This window comes from Castor canadensis, chromosome 8 (assembly GCF_047511655.1).
Source record: "Castor canadensis chromosome 8, mCasCan1.hap1v2, whole genome shotgun sequence".
Classification (NCBI taxonomy): Eukaryota; Metazoa; Chordata; class Mammalia; order Rodentia; family Castoridae; genus Castor; species Castor canadensis.
The window spans coordinates 107003681-107022096 of NC_133393.1; the positions used below are offsets into that span (position 1 = coordinate 107003681).

General features: G+C 36.0%; 1 protein-coding gene across 15 annotated transcripts in view; it reads right to left on the reverse strand.

Annotated features, from left to right (window-relative positions):
• The window catches only part of Grip1 (glutamate receptor interacting protein 1), a 644165-nt gene that overhangs the window by 366897 nt on the left and 258852 nt on the right, over positions 1-18416 (reverse strand). For 7 of the 15 annotated variants that reach the window (XM_074083846.1, XM_074083848.1, XM_074083853.1 and 4 more), the window contains exon 1: positions 14000-16549. The exons of 2 other annotated variants lie outside the window; for them this stretch is intronic. In XM_074083846.1, coding sequence (XP_073939947.1) covers positions 14000-14132 — 133 coding nt within the window. In that variant the 5' untranslated portion in view covers positions 14133-16549. Of the gene's footprint in view, positions 1-13999; positions 16551-18416 lie in introns of those variants that run through there. 6 more of the 15 variants (XM_074083854.1, XM_074083850.1, XM_074083849.1 and 3 more) reach the window with 1 other exon arrangement.

An 18416-nucleotide genomic window follows, 5' to 3' on the forward strand; every position in this document is an offset into this window, starting at 1 on the left:
TAACAATAATAACAGTTGAGTAATCAACTGAGAAGATTTCTAGGACCACAAGGAAAATGTATTTTAAACCACTTTAAGATTATAAGATAAAATAAAATTATAATTATTGCAATGCTTATTATCCAAACTTTACTAGGCTTTACAAGATAAATAGATGAGCACATAATTCATTTAGTGTTTACTGCCATGTGCAAAAATTTCCATTATCTACTTAAACGTCCTTATATTTGAAATTTTTACCCTGAAGGTAACTGTTTTGATCACTACTTTCAAACCAATGCAATCTGAATTACTTCTCTGAATATAAACCTCACTTTCAACATAATGACTTGAGGCATTAAGATAGTTATAATAATTCTTTATAGAAAAACTGAGTTAAAATTATAAAGAACATGCAAATTCTAATTGTTTTGGTCAGCTCATAACTTTTACAAGTGAAAAAACATTTGTCCTATAAAAAAAGAGACTTGAGTTTTCTTTGATATTAAATTTAAACAGTGTTTAAAGCTACTATATAGAATCAATTAAGTGTTCTCATTACTGCTATTGCCTTTTCTACTAAGCTTCTTCTGATATTCTTTGCAAATCACTAAATTGATATTTTTGTTGCAACTGAAAACATTACTGTATTTTTTATATTTTTATTATACCACCCATACTTCAATTCATTAATGTAGTCCTAAAATAGCAGATCTGTTAATAAAAATGCACAGGCAAGAATAATTGATTTCATTTTGGGGAAAAGATATAAACAATAAACTGCTTTGGGTCAAGCACTCAATGGTTATTGAATTCCAGAATCCAAGCTAATATTTCCAGCTATACAGGTCCTTGAGACTCAAGTTGCCCACTTTGCTTCTAATGATCAAGGTCAACAGCATGAACTGAAATATAACAACTCTAACAGCATACTTAATTCAGAAACATTTTAGCCTTGAGGTATTATAAACTGCCATGTATCTTTCTAGTAGGCGTAAATATTAATATACATATCAAAGTTAAGGATAGATATGTCCCTTGGAATCCAGTTATGTGCCAGATGTCTGTATTTCAGTGTCAAATAAAATAAAATTAAACATTTGTTAAGCTCTAACTATGGGCTAGCGCAGGTGCAGAGGGAGTACAAAGATGAAGTATAAAGTTGATGAAGTAAATAAAATATAATTGAAAAACTCAAAGAAAGGAAGTGAGGAATAAATTTTAGGTTCCTAGTTTGTACAGATTTTTACAGGACGATGCTGTTCACTAAAAGAAAGAAGTAAGTTGGGATGAGCATGTTTGCGGTAAAAGATAAAGGAATTGAACTCAGTTCAGGAAAAGTTGAAGTCTGAGGTGATGCAATACCCAAATGGCAGTTGGAAATATAGAACTTGAGCTCATTTATGGTTACTAAATTACAAAGCAAGATTGAACAGGGAAGGTTTACAGGGTGAGGAGCCAAAAAGAGCCTGAACTCCAAGTCACTCGATGAATTAAAAGGGAAGGAGGGAGTGAAGGAGAAGGTGACTGGAGAGGGATAGAACCATGAAGCAGATGGGTAATAGAGGCCAAGACAGGAAAGACTCAAAAATCAAAATCATGACAAATGCCCACTTCCATAGAAAGACCAAAGAAGCCAAAGAAGTCTTAAAAATCACTGAACTTAGAATTAGGAGATCACTGGTGATCTTTATTGAATCACTGTCGTGGAATGGCAAGTATGGAAATCAGAGGGTCAGAAGCCATCATGCAATCATTCCATTATTAACTCAGGACATTCTTTGAGCTTTTGGAATAGGAAAGTGCAAGCTGTCTATGGGATTTCTTTTTATAAAAGATGTTTAGGATGTGAGAGAAGGGATGCAGAATCAAGAGAACTAAGAAGAAGCCCTTATCTTCAGTTGAGAGTGAGTGTAGGGATGGGAGGAGAAGAGAGTTGCAACAGGGAACACTTGTTTGGGGAATCAGAAAGAGTGACTACAGATAAAGTCAAAGGATTGATGACTAGTGCTACAAACCCAGCTAAGACTAGAACTCATAAATTTGTAGTGCAGCCAAACACCATGGTTATACAGATTTTCCTTCCAGTAGTATCAATAGCCTGAGAGCAGGAGGGAAGAGCACAGACGGCCTGAGGGGAGCCAAGGTGTTGCTGGCTGACACAAGAGGCTAAAGTGTGGAGGGAAAACAAACAGTTGAGAGGCCTGGTGATTTATCAGGGAACTAAATGCTAATAAAAGAAGGTGAAGACAACAACACTCTGACACTTACAGGGCAGTTAGGGGACAGAAGGGCCTTGTGAGTTTAGCATTCAGCTTTGATGGAGAGAGGAGGTAGGAAAATGGGATATATAGGATAGCTGAGAAGAAAGAGGATATAAAAGTAAAGAATCTAATAAAATTAAGAGCTACCAAATTCCTTTACAAATCTACCGATTCTGTACTTTAAAAAATTGAAACACTTCACTATGACTTTTCTCTATGTAGCTTAAAATTTGTACTTTGCTTATAACATTAAGCAATCCCAAGTGATATTGGGTCCTTCCTGAGGTTTGCCATTACATTTCAAACTAAGAGATCCCTGTCGTGTCAAAAAAAAGTATTATAATTTCTGATTATCTGGGAAACTTTTAATTTAAAGAAGGAAAAATTAAAAAGTAAAAACCAAAAACCTTCCAAATGAAAAGAATGAATAGCTATTTGTCTGAGGCAATTAGAACACCACAAGTAGGACACTTGGCAAAGCCAGGCTCAAGCCTGATAATGTAAATTACGTAATGTGAGGCCAATAGTTCCTTGACCATTCTTCTTAAGAATCAGTAATAATAACCACCGAAAATATTTGTTTTACTGTGAATAATTTCACTTTATTTAGGAACTATGTCCCATCAGTAAGTTTGAGATATGGACGTTTATTCTATTTGGAGTGGGGAGAATATGATTCATAAGTGACTTAGTAGTAGAGAATATAATTTTAAAAAAAACTAGCTTCAGTGTAGTTTTCTAATTCTCATGAATTCTAGGATCGATTTGGTACTCTGAAGAGAATTCTGCTTTTATGACAGATTTATACCCACATTCGCATTTCTGTCCATATAGATGCATTGATTATGTACTGTTCAACTTTTAATAATTTGAGTGCTAGGCCTCACAGAAACAAAACACATTCATGTTCAGATATTTACATGTCCAGATGTAGCAAAGCTCTCCTGCACCAGTTCCCAGCTGCTGAGGGTTTGTGAGCAAGACTTAGTCAAGGTCTCCACCCTAGACTGGATCTGCTTGCTCAAGTTGGTGATAAGTTTATATATATATATATCATGAACTACATTCATCAGCTCCTAATTTAAGATTTGATGAGAAAATAGCCACAAAAAAATTACACACCATAATGTAAGGCTCATTGATCTGTTCAAAGGACAACTGAATTCAAAGTAATTGAATGTGCAGAACTGAGAAGAAAATTTATGTCATTACAAAATGGTTTGTCTTAACAACAGTTGCATTTATTAATTAATTTTTTGCTTTCAGAGACATGGAATTATATCCAGGCTGAGTCAGGAAGCTAAGCTACCAACTTGTCCTGAGGCTACAATCATGAAGGCACCACTGAACAGTGACAGGGGAAAGGAAGGTGTGTGGCACTGTAGTTGGGAGCTGCAGTTGGAGCAATAGCAGAATGATAGATATGGAAGATTGAAGCTCTATGGCCAGAGTATTGTTTTCTAGACTTTCTAATCACTTTGGATATGTGAATAGCAACTAAAGAGAAATGAGGTTTCTGTGGGCAGCATATAGGAATCAGTCTCCACAGCTTTTCAAGTGCTGTCCCAGGTGCTAGAATATAAAAATAACAAAGTGGCATTCATAGGAAGGACACACATATAGGTGGTCACAAAACAGTGGAGTCAGTGATGATGCCACTCGTACATATAGAAGCCCTAATCTAATTCAGGAGAGTGAGCAACATAGCAGGGAGCTTCATCTAGAGGCCGTCTTTGAAGTCATTCACAGATTTAACTATTTATGTCAGCTCTATTTTTATCTGACTATGTAATTCTGAGTTAGATAGTCTCCCTTTAAGCCTTAAAAAACAACTCCTGAGCATCACTTTGTTCTTAGGGTTAATATGTTAAATCAGAGGGCCGGGTTAGGTTACAGTTGTTCTTAGCTTTAAGATTCCTTTCATGCCTACCATCCTCCAAATGATCTTAAAACCACCATTCCATAAGAGCTTTGGGAATCTTAAGAATGAAGATTCCCATAAATTTTTAATAAAACCAGGCATAAACAATAGTGCTCAGGTGCTAAACATTCCCCAATTCTACTTCATAATGAAAGGCCAACAATAAATTCATAAAGAGGGCACCTGTACATGTCATCCCAAAATTTGACAGCTGCTTCCTTAAAATGATCATGAGTATAGGCAGAGTGAAATATGGAGCAAAGTATTTCCAAAGCATAAGTTCAAAATACGTGCTCAAAATACTCGCTGAGTTAAATTTTTCACACAAAGATCATAATTTACAAAAACCGGGGTTAACCATAAATATAATTCTTTGCAAAACTCTCCACTATAGCTATTTGTTAACTGACATCCAATTTTTAGAATCCATAAAGATGCAATGTTGGCGTCACATTCTTTATTGGCTACATTTGACATGTGCCATTCTACATTCTGCATGGCTACTTCTGACATGTGCCTGGTCTTATCTAGAATATGGGTCTCCCCAAATTGAATGTTGTTTTCCACAGCTAAAAATTCATAAGCCATACCACTGCCAGCAGGGTGTAACATGAAAACATAAGACCAGCTCAGAAATAATCAGAAGTCCCATTTTCACAAAATGTTTGACACTGTACTGAAATTAGACATCAATTTTTAAAGTTTGGTGCTTAGATACATCTCATAAAAATAGTTCAGATGATCATTAGATAACAGAAAGTCTTAACCTTTGCCAAATATATTTTAAATATGAAAGATTAATCCTCTGAATTATATTTAACAAATTATAACTGATCTAGAAAACAACTTAGTATTCCAATAAGCACCATAAAATTCTCTTTTAGCTATGCTTGTAAATAATAAACAGTAATATATGGTGTCCAATTCTCCATAAAGCATGGAGGATGGCGGTGCTGTGAGCTATGAACAGAAAGGCCCTATACAACTTTGCTCACTCTCTGGAAATAATTTCTTTGACACATAACATGGATGAGACATTAAGAGCCTCTATAATACAGTGAGTTTCAACGTCTAGTGAGAAGCAGGATATATTTTTGCCCTACAGAAAACAAATGGCAAAGTATAAGACATTCATATATTGTAGTAGCTTCTGATTATGTAGTAAGTGTACTTTTGCTTAAAACTGTGCTCAATGATGTTTAGAATCCAAGTACACAGACTACACACATTTACATTATTCTAAAGCAGAGCAGATCATTTCTCATTCCTGCAAAACACTATCCCCATTTTAGCAAACTCTAACTTGACAACATTGGACTAACAGAAGACTCCTATGTCTGAATGGCAACAGCAGCCCTATCTTTTTCAGCAAAATAAACACTTTTTCCACTAACTGTGTCCCCTCTGGCTGCCTCATTTTACCTGTTAGTGAACTATTACAAGGCCTTCCCTATTCTTTGTACATTATTCCTAGGGAGAAGTGCATTCTGAATTACAACATTTAACAAACGAACATTAAGAAAGCAACCCGTTCAGAAGAATGAATAAATACAATTCTAACCCTAGAGGGTTTTATGCCCCAGCATCCTACCCAACTTTTCACACCATGGTTATGTCTCTTCAATGACAGCCAGTCCAACATCTTGGTCTCAAAAAACAACCACTTTAGCTAAAATACTCATCCTTCTTACCACCTCTGATACTGTATCCAAAATACTGATCTGATTTTCTTCACTGCATTTACCATTCATTTTTATTTTCTGCTTTCCTGATCACTTGCTGGTTCCATGAGTGCAAGGTCATTCCTTCTCCATTTTCTCTACCATTTGTATCTGTAGCATCTAGAATGAGGTCTTCCATGTGCATCACCACATATGTGTTGAGTATCCTTTATCCAAAATGCTTGAGACCAGAAATGTTTTGGATTTCAATTTTTTTTCATTTTGGAATATTTGCATATACATAATTTGGTGTAAACACTAAATTCATTTTATTTCATATACATCCTACACACACAGCCTGAAGACAATTTTAGACAATATTTTTAGTGGTACTGTGTTTTGACTGTGACCCATCACAAGGTTAAGTGTGCAGTTTTCTATTTGTAAAATTTCAGATTTTGGAGTATTTTGGATTTTTGTATTAGGGATGGTCAACTTTTATTTGCTGAATGAATAAAAATGATGGAATGAGTACCATAAATCCAATTTTGCTCCTCTTTCTTTTCTTCCCTCCTTCTTGCTTCCTTCCTTTCTCTCTCTCTCTCTCTCTCTCTCTCTCTCTCTCTCTCTCTCTCTCTCCCTACCCCTCCCCATCTGCCTCATATGCTGGGTATTGACCCTAGAGCTTTAAGCATGTTACGAAGCACACCACCATTATGCTATATCCCCTGCCTAATTTTTCCATTCTGGACAAGGTAAAGAAGTAAACAAAGGCTGTGTGTGGCAGTCAATGTGTGTAACCCAAGCACGAGAGAGGCAGAGGCAGGAGGATTTGTAGTTCAAGGATACCCTGAGCCATGTGGCAATACCCTGTTTCAAAAACACAAGGGCTGGGGATGAAACTGTAGTGAAGGACTTACCTAGCATGTACAAGCCCATGGATTCAATCCCCAGCACCACAAAATAGAAGAAGGAAGAGAAGCCAGCATTATACTGTACTCTCTCTTATTATTTAACATGTTACTAACTAGGAATATCTTATTTGTTCATAACCTCATCATTTTGGAGTCAGTTAGAACAGTTTCTAGGACAGAGATTTTCAAAGGTTTGGTATGCAAGCTGAAATTGAACTTAATTTCTATATATCTATAGGCCTAATATATTTAATTATAAATCCACAGATTCAAATATCTGGGTTCTATAGTTAAAGGTTTCTGAAAAGCCTTTTTCCTCTAAAATTATATAATACTTAAGATAGCAGAATAGAATTTTAACACTTTCAAATAAAAATGGCAGATAATCTATCATATATTCAAAAATGGCACTATGAAAGTTTCCCTTTGGCATCAGGCTGAATCATCTGGTGAGAGGTGCACGAGGAAGTTGTGAGTTGTGGGATCCCCTCTGAACAAGATTTAAGTCTTCGATCAGAAAGTGAGGACAGGGAGTGCTAAATGCACATTGGTTTAAGCTAAGTGAAATGCCTTCTGCCCACTTCCTCCAGGAATGCCTGCTATTTCCTTCCTCCAGGGGTTTGGGCTTTGTGCTGCCCTGGAAGATGCAGTCTACTAACTAGACCCACCAGTGAGTCCTCTCTCCTGGGTCTTTAGTGACCTGCAGGTCATCTCTCAGTGACATCAGTTACTGAAGCACTATCTGGGCCCAAGAAATTCATCCAAAGTCACTAAATTCCTTAATCCTAGTAAGAGAATTATATTTCTGGAAAGTAGTAACTCCCATGGAAAGAATCTATTTTCCATCTCTGGCACTTTTTTCTATCAAATGAAAATAATCAAATAATACATTTTCCAAATTTAAAAATTACCAACACTACCAAACTTGAAATTAGTTCTAGTACTTTCTCACGACAGGAACTTCAGTTTGGGTAGCCCTGGAAACCCCAAAGCACATAACTAGTGACTATACACTGAACAGACACTCCTGTGTCTGCATGTTGTTCTACAGTAGTTTCTCCATGGGGCAGGGCATCAGCTTGAATTTGCAAAGTCCTGAGGTGCATGCTTGGTACATATGTCCATTCTACACCAATTGCTGTACACTAGGAAATGCATGCCTCAGGATAGTTTTGATCAATCAATAGTGGCAGAATTGGAGGAGAATGGGAATATTTTACATATGAAGATTGCTCTTTCCAGAGGGAAAAAAACAGATTTCCAGGACAAGCAAATAGATGTCCAGTATATCACATGAACATAAAGCACTGAAATGTGATTTTCCTTAAATAAGTGGAAGGTTTGGTGATCTTTCAGAAATAAACAAGAAAAAGAAAAAAAAAGAATTAGAAATTGCCACATGGATATGAGCCCAAGAGATCTTTTCAGTTTGTATAGTTAGGACAAAAATAGCACTGAAGGAATTACTCACCTCCACATGCCATATGTTACATCTGTGAGAGAAGAACGTGAGTAGACAACAGAACTGAAATTTGAGTGCACACTGAATTCAATGCAGCCTGTATTTATTTGGGTCAAAATATAGATTTCGAACATATAATATATTAGAATATGCCAGTAACTTCACACATAACTTAGAACTTGTTTAAAAGCAGCATAGGTTTATTCAATGACTTGCTTTGCCTGAAAGTGAATATATTCATACTGGAAAGTTTTCTCAAAAGCTGGATGCCCACAAGGCAGGATGCTGAGGAAAGATTTCCTATATCAGATAGCAGGCCTTGCTAACTGAACTCCAAAGTCAGTCTGCATTCTAATGTTCTGAAATAGGATTATATCATCTTAAATTCTCTGGCAAAGTTCACTGACAAATGTAGCTATATTTGCGAACCATAGGTAAATGAGGTGTGACACACAAAATACTGTTAGCTGGTTTTTTTGAGTCATTGACAATTATTCATTAACATTATCTATAAATAAGATATGTTAATCTGATTTGCAATTTTAAATTAGGAATCAGCTTTTGTTCAAGAGTTAGCACAAGATGACTCAATATTCAAAAGAGTAAAGCCACTTAAGAGGGAAATTAATAGTTCTAATTTATATATAAATGAATATGAAGCACCACTGGAAAGGTTACCAGACAGCTAACATACACATGGCACAATGAGGACTAGACCCAAAAAGGGAGTCTGGTTTCTAGTCACAGTTCCACAATGAAAAGTAGGGCCTGCATAAATCACTTAACTTGTTGGATATCCCAGTTATTTTCAATCTAAGAAATACTTAGGCTGGACAAAGTAGATTCTGAGGTCCCTTTCAAATTTAATTTTCCTTTAAATTATTCCATGTAGAAAAACTACAGTTTAGAATAATAAATCTGGTAATACAAAATACCTAACAAATGGAATATACTAGCCAACCAATTTTCAACAAAACAAATATATAATAGATGGAAAGCAATTCTTAGGAAAGAAAGTGGGATGGTCATAAAACAAGCAAATAGTTTCCTTATAAACAAGCCTTATTTCTTTATTATCAATGTTTCTCTTAATTCTTCAGGGATTTTTGAGTCAAACTAAATACAGCTAGGCTTGAAACAGCCAGGACCCAAGACCTGTCAGTTCAATGATCACTGTTTTTAGCACAGAAATGAATGGCCTCTATGCTTCTAAGCACTAGAAGAGTAAGGATCCACCACTAAATGTGATTTCCTCTCTCCCTCCTTTTTCCCTCCCCCAATTCTCTCTTTTTCCCTTCATACCCCCAAAGGCTGATGAAAGCAACTGCCTTTTTGATTATACGTTCAGCTCTTACACAAATTACAGTGAGGATCAGCCATCTTTCCAAAGTAGATATCAAAGTTCTCATTCTATCCTTCTGACACATGTATCAGGAGTGAACACTAACCAGATGTCAGTCCCTGGTGAGTTTATAAAAAAAAGTTAAACTCGTGAGAGTAAATTACTTATCTAAGTGCCTACAAAAATGCTTCAATTTCTTTACAGTAGAAACACCCACCACCAAAACTGTTCTTTCTCTGAGAACAACAAATAATGTTTTCAAATGAAATTTTTTTTAAAAAGTGAAGCGCTTCTCTTAAAATGCAGTTTGAACATCCTAAGCCCTTTAAAGCGTGAATTGCCTAACTTGAGATTTAAAATACATACATTACTTAATAAAATAACTCAGCTAATAGTGTTTATACATACACAAGCACATACACACATACCACATCACAAATTATTGCTCAGTGTCTATGTAATAAGTAAAAGCAACCAAACTACAAATGAAATAATTTGTAACTACAAATGGCCTTCCTTCAAAGGTCTAGAATATAGCTATATTCCCTCCTTTTTTCCCTAATTTCTCTGGAGTTACCTCAGGAGCCACAATGAATGAGTTACTAAAAGCTGCCATGAGCAGCTTTCTCACACAACTTCTGTCCTGCAGGGGTGAGTCAAGATGAAAACCGAGAAGAGCAGTTACCATGGAAGAACTCAATACTATTGTGCACATGCAAAAGGAGCAGAGTCATAGGTAAAAGAAAAAGTCCTCCTTTCAAGTAATTCAATTGTATGGACAGTGGCAGGTCAGGATTCTTATCATGGTTAAGAACAGTACTAAGACATACAGTATCTATTTTATGAATATTATTCAGTATGAATAAATAAAGGTAACAATAGGGCTAAACATGTCATTTTTTGTATGGCAGATTAAATAAAATGTGACCTGCCAGCACCTTTCTAAAAACTGATAAAAGACAGTATGTGGTAAAAAACAAAAGAACTTAATAAAATTGAATTTTAGCGTATATAACTAGCTTTTAGTTACATTGTGGGTTATGGTAGCTTTAAAATCAACTCAAGTTTTTCTTTAGGAAAAGTACTATGCAAAAATTTCAAGAGGAAATTGTGCTTTTTGATGGATATAATTAAATAAAAGATGTGGTCTAAGACTTACCAACATATTTAGAACTCCATAGGTTTATCAAAATTCTCCAAAGATTCTTAATATTCACCGATAGATTATGATCTTAAAGTAACAGTAATCCTCCTAGTGATAATTCTTGCCAGAAAACCAGTTCCCTTAAGATATTCAGATGAATTTTTTTGGTTTAAATCCTAGTTAAAATCCTTTAATCAACATCTTTACCTAAAGCCAGGCACAACGGTGCACACCTGTGTTTCCAGTTACTCAAGAGACTGAGGCAAGATGACTTGAGCCCAGCAGTTGGAGACCAGCCTGGGCAAATAGCAAGACCCTGTTGTTGCCCTTTTTACTCCCACAAAAATGCACCAATAGTTTGGCCTGAATTGTTACAGAAATGAAGAAAATTTAAAATTATATGATTCTATCATTAGAAAAATCTTTAGGAAACTAGAACCCAGAAGTGTTTGGTGTTTTGTCCATGGCATCTATCTATTAACTTACACTCTAACTCTAGAATTATGAAAAGACAAACAAGTGACAAAAGCAGTTGTTTAAAATATCAAAAATACTCATCTCACATACATTTATATGTACTAATTCAACATAAAGTCAGGAGATTTTTAAAAATCAATGTACCATCATCATCATAGCTCAAACTCAGTTTTGACTGAGTTGCAGGAAAAAAAAGAATCATCCATTTTTAGAATAATTTATCTTTCATAGCATCTGACCCTTAATGACATTTTAATTCAGGCTTTGGCATTTAATAAGGTAAATGATGTTGTATTTAAAATGAAAAAAAGCTTGGTGAAATTCTAAATCAGAACCCATAATAAAAGAGACGTTATTTGGGATAAAGTTAAATATCAGTAAGCACCTGAAAATGTGCAAGAGGACAGACTTACTGGGGAATTTTCTGGGGAGTTCTTACTAGCTCAACCTTTCATTATCATATGTATAAAGTTCTTATGACTATATGAGCCAGCAGGAAAAAGGACAAGACAGAGAGTTAAGTTTCAAAAAACAAAACAAACACTATGAGAAAAAAAATAAGAATGACATTTTTGGTTTATCAATAGCACTATTAACAAGATATAAACGTCATTAGTAATTTCCATCAAGTTTTGAGCCTTATTATAAGTAGAGTTTCTAATCCATGTGGGGCAGGGCATAAACTTTCAAATTATCCAAAGACTAATTAAAATAGTACAAGGTAGATGTAAATGAATTCAATCATGCTGCTGATTTGAGAGGACTGGATTCAAGCATCATCTCAATTTTTAATACTTTTCCACAGCTTTAAAATATGAGGGGATATCTCCCCTTCCCATTGAAGTCAAAGATATACTGAAATTGAGTGAAAAGATGCACTGAGGGGTCATTATGCCATATAACATGTCTTCTTCAAAAGCTCTGGCTAATTGACATTTGATGAAATGCCAAATCCTAAGTGCCTGAGTCAATTGTGACACATTCTGTTTATGATGTAGCAGTTTGAAGTTAGGGACTCAATATGCACCTAAATCCATAAATTTATAGACTGTATTACATAATGAGTGCTTTCTAATAAACCACAGGGAAATGATGTCCGTTTCATGTCTAGATAATGACTTTTGATGGCTAGCATCTTCTCCTTAGCCTAACCTTGACAAGTCAGATAAGACATGGTTCTCTTTCAATTATTGGACTTGATGTACAAATATTACCTTCTTAGTTATCTATTTCTTTTCACTGTATTTTGGAGATATTTATTGGATATCCTCCAAAGCATTTTTTCCTTATCTGCATAAGGAAATAAACTTGGAGTATTTCCGTTGCTTTGGAAATTCTTAGCAAAATAGAATGCAAGCATTTGAGAACTTTTGTTTGATTCTATTTGTACAAACATACATCACAATGTAAATCTGAGAGGGTGTGAATTTGACTCATTATATATTGATTGCAAAAAATCTATACAATGAATACCAATCAAATGAAAAGTTCTTAAGCTTTCCCCCCCAAATTTCTAAGTTTTTAGAATTACCCATACAAGCTGACAATATTTTGATGTGACATAAATATTTTGGTGTAATATAAATTTTAGTTAAGATTATTATATCATGGCAACTAATTTTAGGAAACAGAGTGTCACTACATTTGGCAGATAATTCATATAAAAGTATTATAAAAGGAAAATATCTCCAAAAACTCAGAGATAACTGGATAAAAGCAACTTAGCTATATTGTTCAAGCAAACATCAAGGAACTACAATTTTGTAGCATTGAACTATTGTCATCACATGAATTTTCAGTCCCCAGTCCTCATCAATCACAACAGAATATTTGTCATGTAGAACTAATTCTGTGGCTTTCAGTGCCACAGAAATTGGGATCTAAATTATTTATTAGTCAATGCTCAGAGGCTGCAAATGGGATACATTCATGTTTCAACATCAAAAGCCTGGGAAGAACTGAGTTTGAAGTACAATTTAAAAAAAAAATCCTTATTCAAGAAGATAAGAAGTAATTTTTAATTTTTAATGTGTAGATCCCACACAACTGTCATCTCCCTCCCCTTCATTTGGGCACATAAACTCATTGGTCTTGGCATGTAGCTGCTTTCTCTCTGCACCCTGAAGCTTTTCTGGGCATTTTCAATCTACTGGGACCTGTCTAAACCTCACCAAGGACTTAAAAACGATGACAAGTACAAGAAAAATTCGAGTTCTCTGCTATTTAGAAACACATTTACAAATGTCTCCATAAAAACATATTATTTTATTCTATAGACATTGCTGCTTCTAACTGACAGCAAATAAGGGTTTCCTTAATTTAATAACCAAATTATAAACGTGCACCAGAGAAAAGCATTTGAACTTCCTTGTATAAACAGGCATCTCAGATTAATCACAAGTAACTGTCTAGAAGTCTGTGATCATTAATCATTACCACCAATTTGAACATGAACAATTATTCCAAATGAGCTGGCCTTCTCTATTTTGAAAGAGGAAACACACATATACACACAGTTTTTCTAGCCACCTACTACACTGGCTTGCAACATACTTTTCCAAATGACTCATTAAAATGATAATATAATCCATTAATTAAATCTAAAACACTAACCATGCATATAGACCTGGGTTTGTTACACTGTCTACATCCTATCTGATAGCTATTTTTGCAACAAATTAAGCAAAATGTAGCCCTTCAGTACTTACAGACTGCTCAGAGAGAACACCATCTGGGAAACCCCTTGCATTTAAGATTAAAGCGGCACACAAGGTTTATTGTTAGCCTCAGCATGGGAGAAGGAACAGGAGAGGAGGGTGGAGGGGAAGCTCTTACTTCGAAAATGCTCTGAAGCGTAATAATAGACATCCTCATAGCCCTCGTGGTAGTCCTCTTCTGGTCGGTACTTTTTTCCCTTTCTTCTCCTAGATCTTCTTATCTGCTTGACAAAACCCAGGAAGCGGTCCATATCTTGCTCACCACACAGCGCGGCTCAGCCAGCTTGGGAGCGCAGCAACAGCCCAGCTGCCCGGGGAGCCAGTGGGGCGTGAATGACCAACACCAAGCTTTGGGACCCAGGCGCGCTACTCTCCTGCCTGCCTCTGTGCTACCATCAATGCCGAGATCTCAGCCATGGGAGGGGAAAAAATGACAGCGATGTGGGTTTACCTTGACAAGAGTTCTCAGTTACTCAATAAACTGTCAAATCTACTAATTATTTTTGAGAACAAAAGAGGGTGGAGGGAAAAGAAAAAAGTGAAGTGAAAATTAAAGATTAAGAGAGAAAACAAACAGCAAAGCTTTGGGCTTCAGTTGCAAAACAAAAGTTCCAGAGAAACAGCTGAGGCAAAAGGAGTCCCAGCACTAGAATGTCACTATCCTAGTCTCCTTCTTAGGGGCGGGGGGTGTAGGAGAGGGGCCGGGATGCATGCTAGTCAATGGACTGAACCAAACCTGGAGACAGAAGTGACTTTTTCCCACCTGCTAATCCCACCCCCCTAATCTTAGCACCCCTCATCTCAAAGCACAGCATGTGCTTGGGAAACTTCTTGGAAAGGTATTTTTTGCAAAAGGGAGACTGATGAACCCTTTGAGCTCCCATGCATATCATATTAAAGAGCAGCAAAGTGGTTTCATCCATATGCACAGCTCTTGCTGACTCGAGTGCACAGTATGTGTTAATTGGAGCAGCGGGAGAAGGCTCAGCAGCTGCTTTCAAATGACACGTTTACCCACTGGGCATTAATGTATTCCAATCGCTGTTTGATCTAAATATTAAAATGCACTTCACAGAGAGGCTTCTCATAGGCTTAGTAACAGCATACCCTAATCAGCAAATAAAGGAAACTGCATGGTTTCAGGGCAACGAAATACAAATAGCACAACTCTGCTTACACTGACCTCAAACATAAATCCAGCTGAGTTGTTACACTTTTTTAAAAAAATATGAAAACAAATGGCTAAATGGGAAATAAAACTTCTGGGTGAAGATGGTAGAGAGAAAAAAAAGTTTTGAAATATGCTCACTACCTGTTTATTCTTTAAAAATCACAAACTTAAAAATTAAGTATGACCAAAGAACAGAAGTCTAGACAGGTGTGCTAATCACAGATAATCTTTTTCTCTCTAGATTATTTCTTCTTCAGGTCTCTAAGTAGATGGGAATTTTTAACACCAGGAGAAAATTCGATTTATTCCCAATATAACTAATTAAGCATGTCAGGGCATTACCTAGTAAACTAATGATAGTCTCAGCTCTGTGCTCCCAGAAGTGTAATGAAAGAAATGCTTCTTATTGTCTACAGGTCGTTCAATACACATGCAATATCAAGTTTATAGGACCATCCCAGAGGAAACTAACTGCACTTTGCAGTACTGTTGTTAGATTCCCAAGCAATTTGTTTCTCTTCTAGATTTAGGTAGGACTTTGTTTTCAGATATGCATGGGTAATGATGAAGTAGGAAAGTATTTATTTAGAGAGGCAAGTATTTGTCAGTCAAGAACATTTCGGCTCTGAAATATGGAGTTACTTTCAATCATTGACTTCCCCTATTCTTAGAGATTTCCCATTTTCTATGCCTTAGGAGAGAATTTGTGAAAAGACACACAACTTAATGATGCTCACAAAAAGATGCTATAAAATGTTTTATGAATATTTTTAAACAAAAAATCACTTGTCCTTAGGTTTTAAATCCTTTATTATTCAGACCCCTCAAAACAAAACAGAACAATTAAAAAACTAATATAGTTGAAATTTAAAAGTCTGGAGTCTAGACTTTAAATGGGTCACTAAATAAATGATAACAATACATAATCTTTTCACTTAATCTAACAGCACTTATAATGAAGTATCATTATACTTCTATGGAGAAGGAAAGAAGTTCAAAAATGTTTTCATGTCCAAGATCATGAAGTTAACACTGACAAGATAGGTCGTACTGTTAACGGCACAGATTCAGTCTGTGATCAGACTTCAAAATTCTTTATCCTGTGTGGAGGAATCCATGGCAGGACACATGGGTATAAAGGGAGTTTATGAAAAGTCAGGGAAGAGAAATACAAAAGGGAACAAGGTGGGGCCCAGATGGAATCTGCTGGCAGAAAGAGAATGCTTCTCTTTCTCAGGTACTTTTAAAACTCATGCTAATCTACGGGAAGGGCAGAACCAGGTGATTCCCATCCAATATTCAGTGAGTGGGGAGGAGAATGGGTGGTTCCCAGGGAAGGTGAGAGCAGTTCCTGAGCCAGACACAGCATGGTTAATCTGAGATGTAACATTTTTCTATGAGTCCCATACTTTCCATAATTCTAGCCTGCCTCACACTGTACATTTTTTTTAAAGAGGGCTTATTTATTGTCACTGTTCCAAATGTACAAAAGAAATTAGAAAATACCCCCAAACTTACTTCCCCCCACCCCACAACATTCTCCCCAACACAAATAATTTTCCCCCAAACCACAAACATAAACTGGTCCTGGTGTTTCCATAAACAGTGCAGCTAAGAAACAGTTTAGAGAAGATTTAACAGGATTCAAAACTAAATCAGAGACTAGCCTGTCTAAAAATCACTTGCATTCAAGGTTCAGTCTTTTCTATGTGTGTTTGCCCTTGAAATGGAGTTTAAAGATAGTTGTTGACTTTTGTTCTTAAGTTAACCAAACATGTATCCTGATATATTGAATATTTTGTCTAATACATTTGTTCCCCAGAGATAATGCAGGCAACAAATTCCATGTACACCTGAATTACTATAACTACTCTGTTAGTCAACATTATTTAAGTTTTGTAGTTATAAGCTCTCAGTTCAATCAGAAAAGACTTACTTATACAACAGATAATGCATTAATCCTCAATAGTGCAGATACCTTTTGCATAGTACAACGTAAAGCATTCTACTAGCGTTCACCAATTTTTAATTTTAGTATTGAAAGAGACTGGTTTTCTGAAACAGTAGTAGGCAACTATTTTTTGCAAAGGACCAACACAGACAAGTAAATACATACCTGTTTGTTTTCAAAAATTGCACTTAAGTGCTTTTCTATTACTTGTTTTTAGAGGGATTTTATTTGGGAGGTTAACATTTCAGAATCTGAATATAATGGTACAATTTTTATACAAGATGTGGTTGTGTTGCCAGGAAGAATTAGAGTTTAGCCTTATAGTTGGACAAGTATGGCAGAGGGTGTAACAGCCATATTAAAGCACAGAAGCAGGAATAGGGAATCTGATATGTAGAAGAGGTCTTCTTGGGTCATGATGAATAAAATAATGTGACAGTGGATGTAATGTGAGGAAGGAGAAGCATGTGTGTACATGTCACAATCTGAAAGTCAGATACATGGTAGTCTGCCTGAGAGGCAGCAGATGTGGACAGAATCCTTTTAGTCAGTCTTCCTGGGTCCATTTCTCTGACTTTTTTCCATCTTCTATCCCAAGTGCTTCATGTTTAGCAATGGAAGACCAAGCAAAAATCTATAAGGCTTTGCTGTTATGCAGTGGATGGCTAATAGCCCACAACAACTGTCAAATTAGTAGAGCACAGTTCCATTCCATTCAGTCAGGTGTACTGCCTTTTTGTCAGGAGAATCACCCCTTTCCCTACAGTGCAAGTTCTGGTAAGTGGTGCTCTTTACCAGTTATTGCATTCTGCAGACTAAACAGATGGATATTTTAGAGATTGCAAATGGCAGCTCACAGAACAAATATCTTTCACAACCATGTTTTGTTTGGCTCACACAAGTGTTCGGTGTCTTGTTATTGTTTGCATTTTAAAAATTGGGCCAACATCTAAAAGTCAGGAGATTTCAAAAATAAATAAAACATTTGACTTTTTTTGCTTGAAATATTAAGAGATCTAGCAACTCTGGCCCCATTTCATTACAGATTAGAGATAAGTGGGGGTTTCTGCCACAAACAAAAATAAACATGGGCTTTCCACTTCACCACAGTTCCTTCCCCTAGGGCCAATTCAGTTACCTCCTGGCCCCTGCAGGCATTTATGCTTATGGACAATGGTTGAGGAGCTACCCTGACTAGCCAGTCCCCAAACACTAATTATTTTAAAAGCAATGCCAACGCTTCTATATTTTCATGTAAAAAAAACTAGCTGTTATAGCAAATTGCTTTTAGATGACCTATAAGTTCACAAAACTATTCAATTTCATAGAAAAATGTGTTCACATGAGAAAATAAGGCAAGTTACTTCACCCCAAAATGGCAAATAAATGTTAGTGCCAATTATTTTTCTTCTG